Raw genomic sequence first — 19100 nt, 5'->3', positions numbered from 1 at the left:
GAATGAATTTTTTACTCCGGAACTGAAGGACGTGGGATGACTTCTTTGGTGGAAAGTAGGAAATGAATTCTGACTTCAGTTTGAAGAAATGCAAGATATGATTCCTTCGATTCTCGAGATTAACAGAAATTTAGAAATGAATTTGTGCAATAGTTCAAAGAAAAATAAGGTATGATAAAAAATTATATATGGTAGGATAACTTTGTGAAGTTCAGTGGAGAGTAATAAAACATATTTTATTGTAGTTTTAGTTAAAATAGCATCATTGCTCTGACGCAAGTTCACAACAAAGAAAGGAATTAATATTTACTATGGAAATGAAGAACGTAAGATCTTCTTTGATGCAAGCTAAGAGGAAAGTAAGGAATGAATAAAAGTAAGATAATATTATTTCTTTACCTCTCAAGTTTAGCGGGAAGTTAGAAATGAAGTAAGATATGGTTTCTTTGCCTCTCAAGTTCAGCTGGAAGTTAGAAATGAATTTGTGCTTTAGTTCAAAGAAAAGTAAAGTATGATATGGTAACTGTGTTTGTGAAGTTTAGTGGAGATTAAGAAATCAAATTTTATTGCAGTTTTAATGGAAATAGCATTATTTATTTGACTATGTTAACTACAAAATAAAGAGTGAATTTTTACTCCGTAACTGAAGGACTTGCGATGACTTCTTTGGTGCAAGCTAAGTGGAAAGGAAGTAAGATAATATGATTTCTTTGCCTCTCAAGTTTGGCGGGAAATTAGAAATGAAGTAAGATATGATTTCTTTGCCTCTCAAGTTTAGCTGGAAGTTAGAAATGAATTTGTGCTTCAGTTCAAAGAAAAGTAAAGTATGACAAAAGTATGGTATGGTAACTATGTTTGTGAAGTTCAGTGGAGATTAAGAAATAAAATTTTATTGTAGTTTTAATAAAAATAGAGACGCAAGTTTACAACAATGTAAGAAATGAACTTTTACTCTAAAAGTAAGGAATGTGAGATGTTTCTTTGATGCAAGCTAAGTTGAAAGTAGGGAATGAATTCTGACTCCAGTTTGAAGGAAAGTAAGATAATATTATTCCTTTGCCTCTCAAGTTTAGCGGGAAGTTAGAAATGAATTTGTGCTATAGTTCAAAGAAAAGTAAAGTATGATACGATAATTATGTTTGTGAAGTTCAGTGGAGTTTAAGAAATTAAATTTCATTGCAGTTTTAATGAAAATAGCATCATTTCTTTGACGCAAGTTAACTGCAAAATAATTTACTCCGTAACTGAAGGATTTGGGATGACTTCTTTGGTGCAATCTAAGTGGAAAAATAGGGAATGAATTCTGACTCCAGTTGCAAGGAAAGTAAGATAATATGATATCTTTGCCTCTCAAGTTTGACGGGAAGTTAGAAATGAAGTAAGATATGATTTCTTTGTCTCTCAAGTTTAGCTGGAAGTTAGAAATGAATTTGTGATCTATGTAGGTCAAAGAAAAGAAAAGTATGACAAAAGTATGGTATGATAATTATGTTTGTGAAGTTAAGTAGAGATTAAGAAATCAAATTTTATTGCAGTTTTAATAAAAAATAGCGATGCAAATTTACAGCAGTGTAAGGAATGCATTTTTACTCTGGAAATAAAGAACGTGAGATGACTTCTTTGATGCAAGCTAAGCGGAAATTGGGGAATGAATTCTGACTCCAGTTTGAAGGAAAGTAAGACAATATTATTTCTTTGCCTCTCAAGTTTAGCGTGAAGTTAGAAATGAAGTAAGGTACGATTTCTTTGCCTCTCAAGTTTAGCAAGAAGTCAGAAATGAATTTATGCTATAGTTCAAAGAAAAGTAAAGTATGATATGATAACTATGTTTGTGAATGTATGACTTGAGGCTTTCCCGGCGTTTGATGTAGAATAACTCTTCTCGGGTTCTCAGCCAGGTGAGTTGGAGATTAGCTTCCAAGCTTTCGACGGCTAGCTCTGCCATCTTGTCAAATTCCGTCAAAACAGCAGATGGTGCGTCGTTCGTGTAGGCAGTTTTCCGAAGGTCGTCAAAGTGTCCATGATGAAGAGCGCAGTGGGCGACCGTCCCTCATCAATGATGATCGTGTTGAGCTGGTGCGCAAGTGCATCATGGAGAACCGTCGCTTCACGATTACGGAGCTGAGCAGCCATTTTCCGCAGATATCGCGATCCTTGTTGCATGAGATTGTCACTAAGCACCTGCTGTTCAAAAAAGTGTGTGCCAGGTGGGTGCCGAAAAACCTGACACTCGAACACAAAATGCAACGTTTAGGAGCAGCACTGACATTTCTGCAACGGTATCACGATGACGGCGCGGCGACGAGTTCCTCGACAGGATCGTCATGGGCGATGAGACTTGGATTTCGCACTTCACCCCGGAAACCAAGCAGCAGTCAATGCATTGGCGGCATAGTGGATCTCCGGTCATGACGAAATTCAAACAGACGCTGTCGGTACGGAAAATGATGTGCACGGTGTTCTGGGACAGGAAGGGCATTCGGCTCATTGACTTCCTTCCAGGAGATGAAACAGTGAACGCTGACCGTTACTGTAAAACACTGGGAAAATTGCGATGTGCCATTCAAAACAAGAGGCGTGGAATGCTTACTGCAGGTGTTGTGCTCCTCCATGACAATGCTCGTCCACATACGGCTCGGCGCACAGCAGCTGTTTTCACGGAATTTGGCTGGGAGTTGTTTGATCATCCACCCTACAATCCTGATCTTGCTCCCAGCGATTTTCACGTTTTCTTGTACCTCAAGAAATTCCTGTCCTCCGGTGAGCGTTTTGGCAACGACGAAGAGCTGAAGACGTCTGTCACACGCTGGTTCCATTCACAGGCGGCAGAGTTCTACGACAGAGGGATACAAAAGTTGATCCCACGATACGACAAGTGTCTCAATTCTGATGGTGGCTATGTTGAAAAATAGCTGAAACATTGCTATACCTGTTGCCAATCAATGTTTTCCTGAAAGTGTGTTTTCTTTTCTTTTAAAAAATAGGGAAACTTACTTTCTGGATGCGCCTCGTACATTATTCTTTCTACTATAATTTCGACATTTTGGTAGGCAGGTAAAAATCTTGCTCACACAGAACTACGATAAAGTGAACATGTTTATTAGTTGATTCTTTAATTCAGTAATTCACTCACTCACTCACTCACTCTCCCTTCGTTCGTTTGTTCGTCCGTCCATCCGTTCATTCGTTGATTAGTTCACTCGTTCATTTGTTTATTGTTTCATTCGTTTGTTAGTTCATTCATTAATTCATTAGGTCAATCGTTAATTCGTTCATAATTAATTCGTTCATTCATTTTAATTGGTTCATTTGTTCATTGGTTTAATAATTAGTTAATTAATTCATGAACAGTTTGCTTTTGTTTGAAAATGATCAAGTTTCACGGTAAAATCAAACGGTATAACTTTGTGATTGCATTTGTTTCCTTTCATATTTTTAATTAGTTGTCCCTGAAGAAGATGGCAGAGCTAGCCGTCGAAAGCTTGGAAGCTAATCTCCAACTCACCTGGCTGAGAACCCGAGAAGACTTATTCTATATGTTTGTGAAGTTCAGTGGAGTTTAAGAAATTAAATTTCATTGCAGTTTTAATGAAAATAGCATTATTTCTTTGACGCAAGTTAACTGCAAAATAATTTACTCCGTAACTGAAGGACTTGGGATGACTTCTTTGGTGCAAGCTAAGTGGAAAATAAGGAATGAATTCTGACTCCAGTTACAAGGAAAGTAAGATAATATAATTTCTTTGCCTCTCAAGTTTAGCTGGAAGTTAGAAATGAATTTGTGCTATAGTTCAAAGGAAAGTAAAGTATGACATAAGTATGGTATGATAATTATGTTTGTGAAGTTAAGTGGAGACTAAGAAATCAAATTTTATTGCAGTTTTAATAAAAATAGCGATGCAAGTTGACAGCAGTGTAAGGAATGCATTTTTACTCTAGAACTAAAGAACGTGAGATGACTTCTTTGATGCAAGCTAAGTGGAAAGTAGGGAATGAATTCTGACTCCAGTTTGAAGAAAAGTAAGATATGATTAGCTTGAAGTTAGAAATGAATTTGTGCTTTAGTTCAAAGGAAAGTAAAGTATGACATAAGTATGGTATGATAATTATGTTTGTGAAGTTAAGTGGAGACTAAGAAATCAAATTTTATTGCAGTTTTAATAAAAATAGCGATGCAAGTTTACAGCAGTGTAAGGAATGCATTTTTACTCTAGAACTAAAGAACGTGAGATGACTTCTTTGATGCAAGCTAAGTGGAAAGTAGGGAATGAATTCTGACTCCAGTTTGAAGAAAAGTAAGATATGATTAGCTTGAAGTTAGAAATGAATTTGTGCTTTAGTTCAAAGAAAAGTGAAGTATGACAAAAGTATGGTATGGTACTACTGTATGTTTGTGAAGTTAAGTGCAGATTAAGAAATCAAATTTTATTGCAGTTATAATAAAAATAGCGACGCAAGTTTACAACAATGTAACGAATGAATTTTTACTCTAGAACTAAGAAACGTGAGATGACTTCTTTGATGCAAGCTAAGTGGAAAGTAGGGAATGAATTCTGACTCCAGTTTGAAGAAAAGTAAGATATGATTTCTTTGACTCGAGTTCGGTGGAACAAAAGGAATGAGATTTTTCTACAAACTGATGGAAAGTGGGGTATGATTTCTGGTCGCAAACTTGGCGTGATACGCCCGTGCAGATCTGCTTTTGGAACACGTGGCGAGGGGGTTCATCCCCGCACTCGGGGTGGAGTTTCCAGAAAGTCAGCGCGCCTGCTTGCCGATGCGGGGGAAGGGGTGCCTGGGCAGAAGTCTCTCATGAAGCAGCAGTCGTGGGCCGCGCGTCGGGACGTCCAGTGCACGAGTGGCGAGTGCGTTGTGACATGAGCCCGGGGGACTGGTGCAGTGCCACGCTGTCGAGGACATGTCCGACACCCGACTCGTAGCGGCCGCGCTACTCTTCCTCTGCGTCTTACATGTCTCCGGTAAGCCCTCTTTCTTTGGTCTGCTCCCTAACATTCCTGACTCGTTTGCAAATTCGTCGTGATGCTATGTATTACAGTGAAGTGGGCAAGTGCTGTACAGGGAATTTTATTAATTTAAGGCGATCGCTATTGAAATTTCTAAAATCCACAATTTTTGAGTTAGAGATTTGAAATGGTTAATGAATATGCATATCAATATCATAATCACACATTCTAAATTTCAATTTTTATCATAAAAAATTTTATAAAATTAAACTTATTTTGTTTTTTGTTTTTTTTTTTTTAATTTTCTTTGTGAAAATTCTATTTATAAAAATATACATATAATTTTTTTAATCTAATTTTTTCTTAAAGGTAACACTGCATATTTTACAATGGACCATTAGTAATGCACTACTCTAATTAGTTAATTTGTAAACAAAAAAATATAATTTCTTCAATATTCAAACATTAATAAAACAATAATACTGGTTTACGTATAATTCTCTAACAATAAAACTATGCTGAATACAGCCAATTAAATGTCTCATTTCACAACAGAGATATTATTTTACGAATAACTATGCCAAGTTTCACCACACTAGCTTTAACCACTGAGAAACAAAATGAATTCTTGTCGTTGAAAACGTAGAAAATTTCTTTTTTGAGATAATTAAAATTGAATTAAATTGAATTTTTGAATTCAATAAATTCAAATAATTAAATTTAAAGTTTCGGTTACATAGGCCTATAACTCGTACATTAGTACAACGTTTACCAATTATATAAAAGTACTTATAATTAAGATTTTAGATAAAATTTTCATGAAACCGTAAATTTTTTAGTGCGAAAATTAAAAAAAAAAAAAAGATTGTAAAATTTATCAAAATTCGACTATTTTCAGTAGCGCATCGCCTTAAAGAAAACAACTTATAACTTAAGGATATATTAAGGTGGCATTTTATTGAAAATATCGATAGTTCGGGATAGCCTACTAGGTATAAGTTTTAGCAAAAAAAAATCAAAAAACCAATTTTCGTTTTTTTTTACGAAATGTTCCTTGGGCACTTAGGAAGTTAATAATAAGAGGTTTTTTCTTCTATGTCTTCTTTCAGGCCCAGGAGAGATTTTGATATAGGCCTACTCCATACGTAAATATTTCATCCCTTTTCAAACTTACCTTTTTATACATTTATTTTACGAGCTTTATCAATTGCAATGGTCATCTAGATTTTGACAATGCCAGCGAAATATGTCCAGTGTGCAGCGCCGAAATAATTAGCCTTATTTTTTCGAAACTACAATTTTAGATGTTCAAAATACTCCAAGCGCATGCAGTTTTCACCAAATTCAATTAAAGTATTGTACGTGTACATGCATGTATTATCTGGCGTCTAACGTTGAGAAATCTTAAGTATATTAGAAATTAAGAGCTAAAAAAGAATACATTTACTATAAGATAATTATCATTAAGAAAAGGGTTGTTCAAAGGACAAAGCATATTATGAATACAAAAACAATTTCAAAAGCGTCCAAAATATGCCAAACAAAATATACATAATATTAGAATTTCTCATTATTTCACTGTTCATATAAATGACTTTTTGAGAGTTAATTGCCCATATAAAAGGTTTCTGAAAACTTGTACTGGATATTCAACCGCAGTAACTGCCAGAGTTATCAAAATTATGAATGAATAAATAAATAAATTTACGATTTAAAAAAAATTATTCTGCCTAAAGGAACCTTGATATCATGAAATTCTTAACTTTAAAAAATTGCCCGTGAATCAGGGTCCATACGAAATAATGAACTTGTTATATTTAAATGTAATGTGCATTTTCATTATATGACTAATTTGCTCAATTAAAATAAAATCAACTTCGAAACTAGCAGTCCGATTGAGTTGAAAATTTACGTAGACCTTCTTCTTAATGCATCTAACGAATAGTTAAGAAATGAAAGAAATCGGATTTAAATTGTACCAATGTTAAAACTCAATCACAGTATCCCTTAAAAAATGTTAACTTATATCATTCAGAAAAACACTCCACAAATTTTAATGCAGATAAGTTCCTTTAACCAGCTGTTACAGCTGACATTTAATTGAAATGTTGCACGCCCTGTGTGACCCTTCAAAATTTTAAACTCTGTTTCATTTTTCTTACACATTGATTAACTAAAAATGCTACTCCAAATTGTATAATACGCGCTAAAGACTTCTTGAAAGCGTACTCAACAAATCTTGCTATCAGAACTTTCTTCAAACATCAAGACTTCTAGGAGAAATGTTTTATTTTTATAGACATCACAATTTTTACCTGTTTTCCTCTTTTTCTACATTTTTTTTCTTAGCCCTTGATTTCAAGGGAAAAAAAATGAAATTTGTAGAAGTAATGACTTTTCAAAATATAACTTATATTTAAAAATAATAATAATCCACAATATTTTGGACCAAATAACATGAAATTTTTGTACATAGTTTATTTACGTGCGGCATGATGTGTGTAAATTACAAATTTTCAAAGCTCTAGCTCAAACGGTTAGGAAAATTCAAATTTCACCTCACTGTATCTTTAAATGTGGTTCAAGATCCTTTTATCTTGAACGTTTCTTTACAAAGAGACCGTTTTTTTAGATTTTAAAGAGTATCATATTTAACTAAGTAGGCAACTATTTTCCTAAAGTTAAGCGAGATCAAGAAACCGACAACAGCTTACTTAGGCAAGAGAATTTTACACAAGAATAATTTTTCTTTATAATTACAATATAATATAATTATGAGGCATTTTGTTACCAAAAATTGTAATACTTGACCCGTGTTTAATTTTATTATCAACTCTGTCTATTAACTTAGTTTCAAAATATCTCACTGATTTGATTTAAGTAGGGTTTCCAACTTGTTATGTAAAATAAGCGAGGTCAGGAAGTCGACAAAATTTCATTTAGATAATCAGTATACTTTCACAAACAAATCAGATATCATTTTACGGCATAACTCTTACAGTGCAATATCGATGGTGTTTAGATAAAAGGTCTTAACTCTCATTTTTAATGTGACTTTTGCTGTATTTAGTGTAATTAGTTAAAATCTAATTACAAAACGTAAATATAATTTTTTTTGACAAATATGCTTATATTCCTTCATATAATGTAACTATCAATAATGTGCTAAAATTTAATTATAGCTGTTTCTGAAAAATTTTTCTTTTGTGTGATAAGCCCTTTTACCTGAGCACCATCGATATGATAAATTACAATATCAAGTAGACAATATTTATAGAAATGTTAATTTCTGGCACATGTAGACATATTATTTGTCAATTATTACTGTTGTTAATTAATTTATTTTTTAATTTTCTCACATCGTTCACTGGATTTGGAAAAGCGTAACTTCTAACTAGATTTTGCAAACTATTTTTGTGAAATAAAACAAATCAGAGATCAACAATGTTTTTTTTTTTCGATAATCAGTATTCTTTAACATAAAGGATTGGCACAATTTTACATTATAAGAGCACAATATGACTTAAATTACATTATAAAGATGACATTATTTATAGAAATGTTTATGTCTGACATATCTAAAAGTATGAGTTATATGCAATTTGCTAACTTTCCAGTTATTACTCTTGCCTATCAGTTCGCTTAAATTTTTGTATCTCATTAGTTGAATTTAAAGAATCAGCTACGTTTAACTAGAACCGTCAAGTATTATTTTTTATGAAGAGTATCGGAAATCGATAAACAATCATTTCGACAATATCTTCCAACAAGAAGGATTACTATAATTTTATATGTTAATTGAGAGGTTTGGTTGACTATAGGGCCAAGCTGCATTCTCGAATTTTCTATAAAACGAGGAAGTTTCAATATATGTGCTCCTTCTTAATGAAATAGCTTACAGAAGTAACTTGGTAATTGTTGTAATGCTAATTCTACATTATTTCTATAATTATGAATGCTGATAAAATATACAGTCCCCAGCAGGGACGTACGCAATGGAGAGATTACCGGGTTTTAAATCCCCCCCCCCCACCCGCTGAAATTAAAAAAAATTACATATTTAGATTTGAGTATTTGTTTAACCATAATCGTTTTCCCTTCTCTAATTTTTCACTGTCAGAGTAACAAAATCTACATCGACATAAGGCATTCTCTGTTATGTAAAGTAAATTGTCTTAGCTATCATATACAAATAACTGTTGGCCAAATACATATATACAGTATATATACGATGTATATATATGGTTATTGTGTATATGTAACAATGACACAAAATTAAACAGAAGTTAAAATTTGTAAAAAATTGGATGGTTATGAAAAAAATTACTTTTCAAAGATTTTATAAGGATATTCATGAATATGTTCTATTATAAATGTAATATTAATAAATATACCGTAACATAATTATAAAAATAACAGTAATAATAATAATAATAATAATACATAAAATTTCAAATACGGTACTGATAATGTAAACTGGAAACAATTTTAATAATGGACCTCCCCCTGGGTAAAATTCTGCATATGCCACTGGTCTCAAGAATGAAATTATTAAAAACTGCCTTTATAAAACTTCGGTGTCTTCTGGGTTTATATAAATCGAGTTAATAAGATAATATGAAAATAAGCGTATGATTTCTATTTTTAAGTTAGTGTTGAATTATTAAAATTTATGCAAATGAAAATACACTCACTAAAATACTGTGGATCTCGAAATAGAATTACTTGCGAAATTTAAAATGTTTATTTACTGACAGGTTCCTCACGATATTCTAACAAATGTTTTAACAAATTCGTTTAATTTACTAGGTAGTCAAAACCTAATTTATCTTCTTGTGGCGAGGCTTGAAGCCAAAGGAATATATGCAGGTGAAATAAGAATGTAGGATGTATTTTCATGAAACAGCGAAGCAATCCAGAAATCATAACAAACTATTATGAGTAAAGAACTCGTACAATTAAGTTTCACGTTGTTACATATTATTGCTGAAAGGAAGACAAATCCTTACAATGGAAAATCAAAATCTTCGTTTAATGCTAATTATATCACTCTGACTGGCTTCTTCAATAATGTCTGCACAATGCGATAATTTTCGATATAAAGAAGACATTTTATTAATATAAAAGTTTAATATCTGATACATGTCTGCGATTAAGTAAATAATCATGTCCATTAAATATAATCTAAAAGTTTTACACCACAGGATTTTAATTTCTTCTTCTTCTTCTTCTTCTTCTTCTTCTTCTTCTTCTTCTTCTTCGGCTTTTTCCCACTTAGAGATTCGCCGTCTTCAGTTTCCATATATATCTATCGTTCCAATCTCCTTCTTCCAAATTCCTGTCGTCCATTATTGTTCTGACATGGGTTTTCCATTTCAATTTTGGTCTACCACGTTTATTTTTTCCTGGGGGTGACCATTGATATATATTTTTGGGCCATCTTTCGTTGCCCATTCTTTGTACATGTCCATACCATTTCAGAGTTTGATTTTCTATTCTCTTAACAACAGATGTGGTGATTTCTTTCCAAAGGAGTTCATTTCTAATTTTATCCTGTCTTGTTTTTTAAAGACTTCTCCTAAGATAGTCGAATTCAACTGTTCTAATTTTGTTTTTTTGTAGTTCTGTCATGGACCAAGTTTCACTTCCATATGATAAAATATTCTGTATTATACTCTTGTAGATTTTAATTTTAGTTTCTTTTGTAATATTTTTATTCCAGATTATTCCATGCAAAGTCTTGGTAGCATTTTTTGCCAAAGCAATTTTATTTTGAATGTCTCTCTCACATGTACCTATATTTGTGATTATTGATCCAAGATATTTAAAGGATTCACATTTTTTAATTTTTTATAACTTGTTAATTGTCAGTCTATATTGTTTATTTACCTATTCTAGTTCATTAAATACCCGTGCATATCTCGTCTGAAAAGTAGTTTCGGAAATAAAATATTTAATGTGAAATTAAGTTACTCTAGACCAGTCATTTTCAACAGGTGTGCCGCGAATGATCCGCTGGTGCGCCGCAAGAAAATTAAAATAATTTTATTTCTATTTTATTGGGTTATTTTACGACGCTGTATCAACATCTCAAGTTATTTAGCGTCTGAATGAAATGAGGGTGATAATGCCGGTGAAATGAGTCTGGGGTCTAGCACCGAAAGTTACCCAGCATTTGTTTGTATTGGGTTGAGGGAAAACCCCGGAAAAAAACCTCAACCAGGTAACTTGCCCTGACCGGGATTCGAACCCGGGCCACCTGGTTTCGCGGCCAGACGCGCTGACCGTTACTCCACAGGTGTGAACTTGAAAATAATAAAGGTTATCATAGCAAAATTTGAAAAAAAAAAAAAATAAATAAATAAAAGTGTAGAATGTCGTACGAACCTTAAAAAATATCATAGTTTACTTGTTTTTATTTTTAAAAAATATCATAAATAAGTACCACGGCAAAACATGTAATAGGTTTATTGTATTTTTTTTTCATATTTTCTAAATAACAAATTAAGAAAACAGAACTTAAATAATACCATAATTCCGTGGTGTTTGATCAAAACATGATAACTCCAAAAAACCTGTTTTGAGATACAAGCTTTTTTTTTCACTTTTCCTATACAAATCATAATTCGTCGGCCTCGGTAGCGTAGTCGGTATAGCGCTGACCTTCTGTGCTCGAGGTTGCGGGTTCGATCCCGGCCCAGATCGATAGCATTTAAGTGGGCTTAAATGCGACAGGATGATGTCAACAGATTTACTGGTATGTAAAAGAACTCCTGCGGGACAAAATTCCGGCACATCGGCAACGCTGATATAACCTCGGCAGTTGTGAGAGTCGTTAAATAAAACATAATTTTTTTAATCATAGTTCTAGCTTACATACAAATGTAAATGAAAATAACTTAGCTAAGATTAGATATCACGGCTATACCAAACGAAAGAGAACTGTTTTTTTTAATATATATATATATATATATATATATATATATATATATATATATATATATATATAACGGCTGCGCTTTCAGTAAAATAGGCAATTTTTGGGGTTATCATGTTCTGACCAAACACCACAGAATTACTTCACTAATATTGTTTTGTAATAATTTTCTGGCATTAAATTTTACATTTCTTTCATAAATTTCAAATAAAAATACAAAAAGGTGTGTTAGATCTATTTGTGAATGATGTGTATTTTGTTTCGGTTCTTCTCAAATTTCTCCCCATGCGCCCTCTCACCATTCATCACAATGTCATTCCTCTCTATGCTGTCTCAATAACAATATATATAAAATTGAAAATACTTTATTTTATAATATTAAAGCATATACCTTTACCTCAATTATTTTTATTTTATAGTTCACATTCACTCCTAAAACCCTCAAAATTCCCCTTTGGATTATATAAGTGTGCCGTGAGATTTTAAATTGCACCTTTAGTGTGCCACATGTTCAAAAAGGTTGAAAAACACTGCCCTAGACGATAGGATTTAATAAAACTACACATATTAGAAGAACAGTTATAAGCACGTAGCGCATTTTCGTTCCCAAACATACAGCGGGTCGAGTAGTTTCTTCTGGTAGCTACATCTATTGCGTAACGTGGATGTATACGCAAGGTTGGAATTGCAAGCAGGTACGCATGGGGTCATTAAATAATAATGATGTAATATATTATAAATATGCCCCTGTAACGTCATATGACGTAGAAAGAATTCTCTTAGTTTAAACAAATTTTATATGATGTTCGTAAAAGATTTGCATTTCATAATCTCAGAATATATGTTTTCGTTCACTGCAACAGGATAGGTTTTGATAAACGAATTATTTGTATATATTGTGTAAAATGTAAATATTGATAATTTGTATATTTATTTTTGTTATTATTATTTTGTCCCTGTAACGTCATGTGACGTAGGAAGAATATTTTCTTAGCTTAAACAAATGTTTACTGGCTATTATAGTAAAAGATATGAATTTCATAATCTCAGAATATATGTTTTTGTTCACCGTAACGGAGTTGATTTCGTTAAATGAATTAATTGTATATATTATATATAGAGTATTTACAGTTAATATGTATCATGTTTACTATTATGTTTTTATTTTATTTTATTGGGCTATTTTACGACGCTGTATCAACATCTAGGTTATTTAGCGTCTGAATGATATGAAGGTGATAATGCCGGTGAAATGAGTCCGGGATCCAGCACCGAAAGTTACCCAGCATTTGCTCGTATTGGGTTGAGGGAAAACCTCAACCAGGTAACTTGCCCCGACCGGGATTCGAACCCGAGCTACCTGGTTTCGCGGCTAGACGCGCTGACCGTCTATTATGTTCTATAATATATATTGTATATACTAATTCAGCAGTATTATCGATCTAATTATATTTTCTGTAACATATAGCAGTAATATTTTGTATAGAGCTAGTTTCGCAGTGTTAGTGCGTTTATGTGGTTAAAAAGTAGCTGGACAGACCATTTCAATTTAGTAACAATCCCACTTACAGTTGTCGTGCTCCATTATTATTATGTACCGAAGCTAGGTTATACCTTTCGTAGCGTCCTAACGTAAGCATTTAGGGTCAGTTTGAACTCTGAAACTCCAGGATATACTAACCGATAACTTTCTTAACTTGTTTGGGAACGAAAATGCCCTGCCCGGTTATAAGTAATACCGTATTGAACCAGTGAATTCTTCTTTTTCTTGTGCCTATAAAGGTTTAGACCTCCAGGAACTGTTCTGTGATTCAGAACTGCTCTAATTATAGCTTCTCAGGTCGTACCACATTTCTTCTACCCTTTGCTCTGTAGGCTAATAAAATGTTTGCTGTGGAACTTGATGTAACTTTATGTTACTCACTGTTTGAACATAAATTTCTATTTTAATTGCTAATGTCTAATATCGTCCAACATATTATTTATTTCCAAGTCTTACATATTAGAGTTTATGTTTCTCGATGGATATGTTCACAAAAAATATGTTGACTTTCCAACCGTGTCTTGAAATTAAATATCTCCGACGCGACGCTAGGAACTGATTAGGCTATAGATTCAATCATCTGGTCATACTGCCCAGGACTTGAGGAGTTTCTATGTTGGTTACGTACGGTTTTAGCCAAATAACTGGAATAAACCAGTCACGCATTGCGGACGAACTTCCCTTCCTGTCTTGGTCAATATGACATGATGACAGAATTTGTAATTAGTTCCGATACGCCAGAGATATTTACTGTCAACACATGGTTGGGAACACATGTTGTTTGTGTTAAAATGTTTGGTGTACGCAAATGTAAATCAATAAGTAAAACACAAAGAGAAGCAGTCCTCCCACTTTATTAGAAATAAGTAAAGTCTATTTTCTATTTGCCAATAACATGTATTACGGAAACACTAATTTAAAGCATTGCTGAGTACAAATATTATTAAGAAAAATAGCAGGCTATGCAGCACGATTTGAGTTGTAAAATAAATAATTGTCGCAAAAATGCACAAATGAAAAATTATTTCGGAATACGTATTATATGACTTTCTTGTGTTAAATTCTATCGTACCTGGTTTACATGTTTCGACCTATTATGGGTCATCCTCAGAACTGGTCGTTGTTGGTCTTGGCGCCTCTTGTTTTGTTTCCTGTGGGGGTGTGTTTGTGTAGTGTAATGTGGAGTCAAAGAGTGTATGTGTTCTGAAATTCAGTTGTGTTGAGAATTTCATTTGAATGTCTTTTTGTGTATCTGTATATTTCGTATTGTTCTAGTGTGTTTAGTTTCTGGCATTTTGGTTAGATGTGTAGAATTTCCATGTCTGTGTTGATGTCTCTGCAGGTGTGGTTAGCATTTGTGGTGTGTTCTGCATATGTGGAGGTGTTTTGTAATTTTGTTATGGCTGTGATGTGTTCTTTGTAACGTGTTTGAAATGATCTGCCTATCTGTTCTATGTAGAAGTTGTTGCAGGTGTTACATTTGAGTTTGTATACGCCTGTGTGGTTGTATTTGTAACACCTGCAACAAATATAAACATTTTCAATTGTGATTGTTCTTTATCATATAGGCTCTTGTTTTTGTAATCTGTGCTATTTTATTTCTTATATTAATTGTTTATTTTGTCTTCTTCTTTCTGCTTGTCTGCAGTGCTGTTTTGAACTCCCAACCACGAGCGTTTGTTCGCACGAGGGTAAATTCCTTAATTTGTATTCTGTTTTATGTACTGGGTGTTCAGTTCAAAGTGTGTCATGGCTCGCTGTAGGCCGTCATGTAGCTAGTCGATGAGCCTAGAGAATTCAATCTTCCTACACTTCCGCAGAGGTGTATAACTTATGTGCTAGAGAAGTTGCCTAGCAAGTAAGGCGTTCATTCAGAAGAGTATTTACAGATACGTACGGCAACGCCGGTAGTGGCAGGAATGTGAACTTTTTCGAAACGTGTACTGAGGTAATTTTTTTTCTTACTGTCGGGATATGGGGAGAGCGTTAAGACGATTACTTACCTATTTGTTGACATTAACTTCGACGGTCAACATGGACACGGAGCATTTCATTTGTATTGTGGAATGTTGCCGTGCGGAACCGATGATAACAAATAACCTGCGTACGACTTTCCCGCGCAAAACACAGTTCGAAAGAGGTTATGGTAGCACACAGACCGAACAGACCGCCATCTGATGCTACGACGTTCTCAAGTTCAGATTGAACGCCTTGATTAATAGGCAACTTCTCTGACCCAAAAGCTGAAACTCGCTTCAAATCGCTGACTCATCAACAGTGACGTCATGACACACTTTCAAATGAACACCCAGTATATAATAGTTGCTTACTGTATCTTTTTAATGTAAATAAATAAATTGTTCTTCTTGAAAAAAAGTCAAAAGGCTCAAAATTCGCAATACAAAATACAGTATGTTACATTCATGTTTTGTACATCAGTATCTTTGGCAGTATTATGTATTTACAATACCATTTTCCAGCCATTCAGTTTTCCAGGACATAATATACCACCAAAGAAAGAGTTTAATCTAAAAAATCCCCGTCGTCCTGGCTTAAAATTATCAAAGAAAATGATATTATTTAATTATTGAAATTCTTGAAATCAGAAAATGCATGTTCTCTTCTAAATATTTTGGATTGTGAACCACTGCTGGATGAAAATCATCCTGAAAGTGGAATCAGTGAACATGAATAAGAATATTTGAAGCTATAGTAGAGAAGTTTTCATATGTAGCATAGTTTGAGAACTGATTTTCTTAATACATATTCCGTTTTCTTTATTAGAAATTTAAAACAAATATTATTTTGTTCCTACAGTATATTTGCATAAGGATTGTAATGGCTTATCGGCTAAAATTCTTATTTTGTATCATTTTGATAAGCTGAAGCCTTAACGTACTATTATTTCTTATTATTATTTCAATAAAATTGGTGTATGTTAATGAAATAACACTTTTTTGCCAGTTTTAATGCCCAGGCACTCTAATTTAAGAAGTCTCAGACTTTCTATGCAATAACAACTTAAGTTTTCCATACTTTATTTTTCACATGTTTAAAAATGATTGTGTTTAAGTCATAACTGATATTGGATTTGAATAATTTATACAGTCTGAAATATTATACAAAATAAATGATACAAGTAAATGTACTGTACTAATAAAATTTCTACATTGTTCTAAACCTTGACATTGTTTTTCTCAAAACATAAGTTTTCAATTTAAGCTGTTTTTGCACTCAGCGTCTCAATTATAATTGAATGGCTTAATAAAAATATATAAACAACTGAAATAAACACTAAAATGAAATAATACTAACTCCGCATTCATACTGAAATTACTTTCTTTGAAATAAATACATCTTTCGAGAGAAAGTGTAAGACACGAAAATGTGAAGATTCAGCGCTGCGCCAATTGTCAATAATGAATGAAAAAGAACGGAAGGGGAAATGGGAGGAGAAACAATTGAAATGTACGCGAAAACAAGTCCTTGCGAGGGAATTTCCCAGTGGAAACCTGTTTGTGAGCTCCAAGATTGATTGGTCATTAGTCTCACTTCTATTTTCGCTATTCCACTGAACAATTGCTCACTGAAGATACATTCTACTTGTAACGGACCTCACAGGAAACGATTTGTTAAACTGTTGAATAATTCACGGAAGTTAAAAACCGTAAGGAAGGGATAAAGAAACCTATGCCAAAAGCTCACAAAATAAAGACGTTTAAAACTATACACCTTAAACTTCTAAAACAGTTAAATATTTATTGTCTTTGTAATACTAGAAAGTAAAAACATTTGCATGTTGAATCGCGTTTAAACGCGTGTCATTAAATATTAGATACGGATTTAGATATGCAATGTACAGAATACCTGAGAATCCATGGCCATTTCAAATACTTAATTAGCTGCAGAGAGCGAATTTTAGACCTAAAACACAGGAATCATATTCGCATAAAGAATATAGCCATGACGCCACGCGATGTACTAATCTGTAGTAATGTCACGAGAGGTCTGAGAATTATCTGGGAAATCTCAGACCTCGAGTGACATTTATTAGGACTATTTCGTGAATAAAATAAAAATGTAAATAATATATCTCTAAAATTCGATCACAAAATGTTAATAATTGTATATTAACGAATACTTAACCTATTCTGACATTGTGAAGTTGAAATACTCGTAGATGAATATCGATTACTGTAATAAAGAAATTCGATGTTATTATTCAGTAATGCCAATTGCGAAAAGCGAAATACAGGTTTAACAATGTTAATTATATGTACAGCACTTTTCTCTTATTATTATAACATAAATACATTTTCATTATCTGCTGAAATCATAATTTAATTTAACAGTAACAGTGGGGACAGCTATATACCAATGCTTATGTATTCACAGCGAGACATGTTGCTACACAGTGAAGCCATCTCTCTATAGATAGGCTTAATTAAAACACGAATTTTATTACGCCATACGCAAGGCAGTTTCATCAAAGACATTATTACTATGCAAGGTCTTTGGGTTTGATATGCGATGATGTTACATAAATTTGAACATCTGACTTTCTATTAATTGTTTCATTTCATTCACAAAATACAAATTTTATAGGCTACAATTATAGGTTAAGTTACCTGTGGAAGCAGGACCAATGTCAGCTGTTCCTTATTTCGACCGTTACAATCAGTGCTACACGAAAGCATTTTTTATATCTCGACAAACGCATTCTCGCTGTAGTGTGTAACGGAACTAAAGCTGCACCTATACAGTTCAATATTCCAATCGCGTATGCGTGCAATCTGGGAAGAATATTGAAAGAATCAAGTTTAAAAGGTACGTTCAATTAAGATGCATGAAGATTTTGTGTCTACATGGTGCGCCGTTTTGAACGCCGTCTTCGCTGCGTTAATATATTAATATTAAATATCAATCTTGCATTCATTGTTTTAAAGTTGAAAGAAAAGTTTAACCGTGTAGTTGCATCTTAATGTATTCATGATCATCAATTTACGGGGAAATAGTTGGCGACAACGACTAAACAAAAGAACGACCATGCGATAAATTGATAGCGATAAATTTAGCTGCAAAAATTATCGCAGAGTGTGACTGTGATTGGTTGGGATTCAAAATTTCATTACACTTCATTGATCGAAAATGGAATTACGTCATATAAATGAAATAGTCACAGTAAAATCTCTTTCCATCCAAAAGCGGTCATTCAGTGTTCACCGAACTAAGATCGTTTATTACATTTTGTGCGAGATCGTGCGTATTTGCTTGGTTTCCGCACAAAACCAATACGCGGAAAGTCTAAAATTCACATTCAGTATTCCCAACCTAACACACATAACAATTTCCCTCTTCTTACCGCTTAAGTGACATATTGATTTTACTGCTTTAGGCTTTTAACATATTATTTTTAGAGACGTTCAATATAGTAATAATTATAAATTGGAAACTTCCCACTGCAATTTCACCTAAATTGCACTGTTAATTATTGTTTTTAAATATTTGCGAAAATTAAGTAAACTCTAAATCATTACATAACCTTACCGTTTGTTTTAAGTTCGCATTTATAGACTGGGGGAAAAAAAGACAGACGTATATCACGGCCTGCTGGAGTATAGTAAACACAGAAAACAATTTAAAGCAACAATGTTGA

The 19100-nt window shown here is 33.2% G+C and overlaps 1 protein-coding gene across 3 annotated transcripts in view; it reads left to right on the top strand.

Moving 5' to 3' along the window:
* The first annotated feature begins 4832 nt into the window (after window positions 1-4832).
* Window positions 4833-19100, top strand: part of LOC138704727 (lachesin-like) — a 292899-nt gene continuing 278631 nt past the window's right edge. For all 3 annotated transcript variants that reach the window (XM_069832897.1, XM_069832898.1, XM_069832896.1), the window contains exon 1: window positions 4833-4979. In XM_069832897.1, the coding sequence (XP_069688998.1) occupies window positions 4919-4979 (61 nt within the window). In that variant the 5' untranslated portion in view covers window positions 4833-4918. The remainder of the gene's footprint in view (window positions 4980-19100) is intronic.

Source organism: Periplaneta americana, chromosome 8, assembly GCF_040183065.1.
Source record: "Periplaneta americana isolate PAMFEO1 chromosome 8, P.americana_PAMFEO1_priV1, whole genome shotgun sequence".
NCBI classification, from domain to species: domain Eukaryota; kingdom Metazoa; phylum Arthropoda; class Insecta; order Blattodea; family Blattidae; genus Periplaneta; species Periplaneta americana.
This window is presented reverse-complemented; position numbering and strand designations above follow the sequence as displayed.